We start from the raw sequence: 6,936 nt of genomic DNA on the forward strand, positions 1-6,936 counted from the left end.
TTTAGAATATTGCCATAACAGGCTTCACATTAGCATGGATTTTCTACATGATGTTATGTTTGAAACTCAAATGTCTGTCATTATTTAAAGTTCTCATTGATTTTCCAGAAAAAACACAAACATTATGAGGAGCAGACCAAAATATGAGGCAAAATAGGACATGTCCTGCAAAAACAGGTGCAGATGAGATCATCTATGCCCCAACACATATAAGTATTACACACAGCAAACACCACACACGCACACTCAGTAGTGAGCATCAATTACATCTAGGATTATAACTGACTGTATACCTCAGAAGAATTATTGGGATCAAATGAATTAAAAATAACTGCCATACATGAACATGTCTTCTGAGCTCACTGTTGTTAGAATATAGTATGCATCCACTGCAAACCCCTCCCCAACCCCCAACATACCTCTCAATGTTTGACTTCTAGAATAAAGGAGAAAAAAATATGGTGACAGACATCCAAGAGCAGGGACAAATAAAGGCATTATATATTTAGAAAGTTGTTAGAATAACAGGCTTTACACTGGCATGCTTTTTCTGAATGATACTAAGTCTAAAACATGTACTGTTATTTAGTAACTACAGTCTTCAGTCATTTGTCAAAATACTAACATTATACAAGTGTCAGACAAAAATCACATACATAACTGCGCAATCTGGGGTGGCTGCCTGAAAGCATCTATGACATCAACATATGAATAAATACACACACACACACACACACACACACACACTAAAAAAATCTTCACATATTCTAGATAGGTGGCACTTGCAGTGCTTGTAAAAATATCTAAAATAACTAGATAAATAAATAAATAAATAAGAGCTTGCTCCTGCACTTGTATCTCTAGAGGCATTCAGTACTGTCTAAGTGAAGTGTAAATCAGGCTGCCTCAGTTAACTCAGGCAACAAGCCAATAGAAAGAGATCCTCGCTCCCTCATATAGCAGTCCAGAGGAGCCCCATTTCAAGCAACTTTGCTTTTCTCTCCTCACTCTCCATAGTTGCAGTTGTAAGCTGATTTCTTCTTTTTTTCTCTGCACATGTTGCATTTAATAAGGTCTTGGAGCACCATGCATGTGCAATAGCATGTGTGAGGAGTTAAACAGTCACATAAGAAAATAAAAGAAGTAAAATAAGGCAGATTAAAAATAGCTAGAGTACTCCCAGGCAAGTCCTATGTCTGCTGAGTCTCATGGCCTGCACAACCCTCGTGATGCCTCAAGCTACATATGAAAAAGCTGCAGTGGTACATGAGAAGCCCATGTGATCAGTAACTACAGCCCTTACAGGCCATAATTCCAGCATTACCATATATAAAAAGAGTTGTTGTGTTGGATCCACCAAATCAGTATCAAAAAGTGTATAAGGGAGATTATCCCTAAATCAGGCCATCACCACAGATACTTCTTATCAGGAATGGGAAGCACATACCTTGGGGCTGAGAGTGCAGTGATCCTTCAGATAATAGAATGTAAGCTTAACATAAGTTTGAAGGAAATGCTTGCAGTTCATCATGCTCTCTAGGCATTAAGAATACTTTAGAGACATGGAGCCCTGATGGAGGAGATGTACAGCACTACATTCATGTGGTATGTCAACAAATAGAGTGGTACACACTTTTACCAGCTGTGCAGGCTGGCAGTATAGATGTAAGACCTGGCTCTGAGCTTTAGTTTCCAGTTATTGTTCTCCTGAATACATTGAGGACAACACCATCACTGATCAGTTGAACAGAACCTCAGAAAACCTGTGACTAGATGCTCAACAGGAAGTTTTTCTCTCACTGGTGGACAGATAATTTGTGCCAGACACAGTCTTCTTTGCATCTCTGGGAAACAAGCATTTAAATATATGCTGTTACAAGGCAAACCACAAGGAAGCTTGGCAGTGGATGTTTTCCCCTGAATTGGAGGGGCCTGTGTCTCTATGTTTTCCTCTCCCCACTCCTTCCATTGTTCCTCAGGATTAATACAGAAATTAAAGGAGGAGAAGCCAGAAGTAATATAGAGAGCTTCTTTCTGGCCAGGGCAGCACTGCTTCTTTCCACCTGCTTCAGATGGCCACTGAAACAGTGATCCTGCTGCCTCAACAGACAGACCTCTAGATGCAGTCAGGGAGAGTGTCAGTAAGGCACCCCAACCTTTCTGCCATGATCCTGACAGTTTGGAGAATTTAATCTTCTTACCTTTTAGGTACCAAATTTCCAGAGACTAGCTTAATATCACTAGGGAAGTTAGACGACCAAGCACTAGAGAATCAAAACTAAGATAAGTCAAAAAGCTTCTCTTTCTGATGCCAGAAGAGGTGCCTGAACATAATAAAGGGAATATGCCCACAGTCCTATAATACCTCTCCAAGTTCTTCTATGCTGGCTTAAAATATATTTCCATAAAGTTACATCTGTCATTAATTTCAGAGTGCTTAGCAATGAACCCTCTCACTGGCTTCCAGCTCACCTTACAAAAGCATTCATAAAAGGCATATGACATCTCATGCCAACAAGATAGTCTCTACCTCCAGCTTGGGACCATCATTTTATGTGGGAAAAATTAACCCTAGCCCCATTGGAGAAGCTGTATTGGCAGATGTCAGATTCCTGTTCTGAAAAACAGTTTTTCTTGTAGCAGTTACCTCAGCTAAAAGAGTATCAGTATTCAAGTTCTCCATGTGTATGGAGTCTTTCCTCAGCTTACACAAGGGCAGGGTCACCTTGTGTACTAACTCCTCCATTATACCAAAAGTACTCATTGAAGTTGTGCTCAACCAGGTTGTCCAATTACCAATGTTCTACTCTCATTTCTAGAATAAGGGGAATAAGATTATGCATTTCCTGGATGTTTGTAGGCAGCCAAGATTTTACTTGGACAGAACAAAAGAACTCAGAAAATCTAAACAGCTTTTTGTCGAATTTTCTGAAAATAAATAAATAAAAAAGTTTGCCCATATCCAAACAGATAATGTCAAAGTGATAGCTCATTGCATTTTTTTTTTGCCACAAAGGTAGGTCTTACTGCATTAGAACAACTGTCACCATCACAGCTTTCCTAAGAGAGATAACTATACAAGCATTCTGGAGACTTAGTCCTCAAGCCACACTTTTTGAAAGCATTACAAAATGGACCTTATGTCTAGGCCTATGGCAAGATGTGCCCCTCCTGTTTGGAAGGATCCACTAGAAACTTTCAACCATCCTGCTGCAAACACTGCCAGCTCTGGTAGTCTTCCCTGATGGAATGACATCAGCAGTGAATCACATGCTGGGCATAGTACAGCTGTGTTCTCAACTTAAATTAACTGTAGACGCTAGAGGGTAGTCACTGCTACAGCCTACGTCCTACCCCCATCGCTGTGGTGAGTGCATACCCTTCCGCATTTACTTACCTGTATCCTAACATTTTCACACTGTTCCCCATATCTGTTTTTGTTCAGATGCTAATGAGTATCAAGGATCTCTTGGGCAACAGCTCATCCTCGGCCTTCCTGGGAGTATTAATTTAATTGATATTAGTTTCTCTGGTTACACATTTCAACCTGTACAATTGCAAGGTCATAAAGAACTGAAGATGGCTGGCCACATATCAGCCTTTATACCAGCACAGTGGAGACATCTGAGATGAAAGTGACATGGGCAGTGCTTGGCACTGAAAGTCTGGCCAGTCCAGACTTGTGCCTGGGGCAGAGTTCCTTGATGTAATGTCTGAAGCAGTGACCACACTTAAACATCTACAACTGTGGCTAAGTTGACTACAGAACTGTATTTTACTTTCTTCAAACAATGAGTCAAGGATTGATATCTGACTTCTAGCATGGATATCCCTCCTTTATATTATATTTTCTTATACAATATTGTAAAGCTACATACCCTCTTTCTAGTAGTTACTGCAACATGCTTCTCATCAGTACTTTATTGCCATTTTCCCAGATTTTACTCAAATCTTCTATTCATATCCTCACTCTTACACCTATCTTGGTTCAATTGTTTCTAGTGTCTGTTGTCAGAGTCGCACAGTTTTTACTCTTAGTACTTTTACTGATAGCACGCACACTCTGTTAAATACCACCTGTCTCTCCTGCTTTTTTATCTGTTTACGTGAAAAATTGTATTGTAGAATAGCAGACTTGTCACATTAAAACTAAAACCATTGAACATTTCATTACTAAAGATGCTTCTCAGAGACTGTCAGTATAGAAATGAGAAGGAAGGTTGCAATATAAAGGTAGTTCTGCAATGGACCAAGTCCAAATAGTTCAAATTCCAGTAACTCGCAGCCAGGAAATCAAATAGCTATAACCTTTTTCGATCCACTGCTTGCACTCAAACTCAAATGTGAGTTCAAGTGACACAGCTGCCACACCATCTGCTCACATTCTAGGAGATAAATGGAAAAAAGTGGTCACCGCAGACCAAGTAAGTAGGAAAGGGGAGCCGGGAGGGTGCTGTTAGGTTTAGGGAGGGGGATGGAGAGTATAGAGCAGACTTTAGGGTTAGGGAGGGGGCACAGATTTTAGGTTTAGGGATCAATACAGAGTTTAGGGTTAGGGAGGGAGATGAGTATTTTAGGTTTTGGGAGCAATAATGGATGGGAGGGGCAGAGGATTTTAGGTCAGGTCTTTAGCATTAGAGAGGGGAAGGGGGTTTTAGGTTTAGGATGGGATGTGGACTTTAGGGTTAGGTATTCGGTGAAAGTTTTTAGGGTTAGGATCGGGGTTTTGGTAATTTTTATGGGAGGTGAGTTACCTGGAGGTAGAGCACTTGCAGAAACGAGTGAAGACGTGTGTCTCAAGCAAGTTGATCTGTAGTCGTGTAGCAGACTCCTTTATCTAAGTGTGGCTAATATTCTGATATTTTATTTTATTCTATGTGTGTGTGGGCATGTGCATGTGTGTAGAGACATTCATGATTCCTGCACTGGCCTTGAATCCCACTTTGCCTTATTCCTTTTTCTTGATAGAATAGACATAACCTCCCTTCAGACCCTGAAATGGATAATGAGAGTGTCAGAAAAATTAACGGTTGAATGAATATCTGTTTACTGATAATATTGATCAAGAAGCACAACTACTTTATTTTATGGCCTAGCTATATTGAAATTGAAATTTTCATAGCTGCTTAGAACTGCTCCATTTTGAATTTAGATTTACTTTATTATTTGTTTAGCGAGATCCTTTTTACCAAGGTTTGCAAACATTTCAAACTAAACAATGTATAATCTTTGCTGCAGTAAACTTGGTAACCCAAGATGTGAGGTAGGGTTTATTCTATGTAGCTTGGTAAGCATTTGGTTGAGGACAAGTACTGCGGTTCTCAAGCCATCTTGAATGCTACTACATAACATAAGCTATTGCAAATATTAAAGTTTGAGTGGGTGTAGATTATATGCACACATGCACACAAATATTTTGCTCTCCTCAGCAGAAAAGAATGAAGGACTCATTTCTAACTTCAACTAAATACTTGTGAGAAACAAACTTTACGGTAATCAACATCTGTTTGTGAAACAAAAAGTCTCTGTCATTGACTAATTTCATTAGTCTGCCTTCTATATATAATTAGCTATTTGCATTTATATGCATACCTGTCAGTCTGTTAGCACAAGAATTCTGGACAAAGCCAAAAATAATGATGGGACAAAGACCCAAAATCATGGGCAGATTTCCGAAATTGCTTTTATAAATTGAAAGTTGATGGAGTAATAAGTTTTGCTTTTGCATGTATTTTATCATGGGGAGTGAAGTCTGAAACTCAAATGTCTGTCATTATTTAGTGACTTCAGTCCTGCAAAAGTTTTATGAGTTAGAGTACGAGGCAAAAATCTGTCCCTTTTCTGAAATTCTGGACATTTGACAGAAGTGTATTTATAACAAACGAACTGCAAAAAATGGTGTAACTACTTGTAGATAAGGGTTTGTAAAATACATAAGATAATGCTTAGCACAAGAAAATACTGAATGTTATTTTTCTGTTTTTTTTTTCTCAGATACTACGTTAAGAAGTTTGAAGATTACCCAAAGTCAAGAAAAGCTGTCATTCCATTTATCTTTTAGAGACATTGGAATGTATTTTAATGAGCTGCATGGCAACTGTGCCAAATGTTTTTTTTACTTACAATATTTAAATGTACTTTTGTCTGTGATACCTTCTGAGAAAGTATTCTAAATAGCTAACAAACTGAGCTGCAACTGCAACAAGATTAAGCACTGAGGGGTATTCAGAAAAGTGTATCATATATGTGAAATGCTAATTAACATGATTTTTTTTCCCTTTTGATGTTATGTTGTCCTATCTCACCTTCATTATTGCTGGTTGGATTTGGAGCCGAACCTCAGCTCCGACTCATCCGCATACCAAAGCTCGAGGGTACAACCTGTCCCATGCTTAGCGGCTGTTCCCCAGATCTTGTTTGCTGCTTGAAGCATCGGGATTGTCTTCGCTGGCTCCGGCTAGTAATTTATTTTATTATATACCTTTTGCTATATTTTTTCTAAAAATCTTCATATTAGACTCTATTATACCTTCCCAATCCAAATAGAGTGCTCGTGTGTGTGTGTGTGTGTGTGTGTGTGTGTGTGTGTGTGTGTGTGTGTGTGTGTGTGTGTGTGTGTTGTTGTTACTTGGGTGTGTCTTCAGTTGTTCTCCTTGGTCTCTTACATTTTCTAAACAAAACTAGAAAACGCTGTACAAAACCAACGAACACTCCAAAGTCCAAGCCTCAATTCCACTTTAAATATAAAGTCCAACTCAGTGAAGATACAAGAATACACATTTATTTTAAGCCGTTAAAACCATACGCTTTTCGTCGGCTCACAGTCCGACTTCTTCAGAAAGAACAAACAAGCAAACAGTGCCTCCCCTTCATCAAGACATTTAAACAATTCACTAATTAAAAATAACAAGTCACATGATTAAACCTCCTCTGAGT

At 39.0% G+C, this 6,936-nt stretch overlaps 1 protein-coding gene across 2 annotated transcripts in view; it reads left to right on the top strand.

Moving 5' to 3' along the window:
- The window catches only part of SRD5A2 (steroid 5 alpha-reductase 2), a 1,391,828-nt gene extending 1,385,131 nt beyond the window's left edge, over positions 1-6,697 (top strand). For both annotated transcript variants that reach the window (XM_044058681.1, XM_044058673.1), the window contains exon 5: positions 5,995-6,697. In XM_044058681.1, coding sequence (XP_043914616.1) covers positions 5,995-6,061 — 67 coding nt within the window. In that variant the 3' untranslated portion in view covers positions 6,062-6,697. The remainder of the gene's footprint in view (positions 1-5,994) is intronic.
- Positions 6,698-6,936: the final 239 nt, after the last annotated feature.

The sequence above is a fragment of the Protopterus annectens genome, chromosome 1.part2, assembly GCF_019279795.1.
Source record: "Protopterus annectens isolate FY-2018-M chromosome 1.part2, PAN1.0, whole genome shotgun sequence".
NCBI classification, from domain to species: Eukaryota; Metazoa; Chordata; order Ceratodontiformes; family Protopteridae; genus Protopterus; species Protopterus annectens.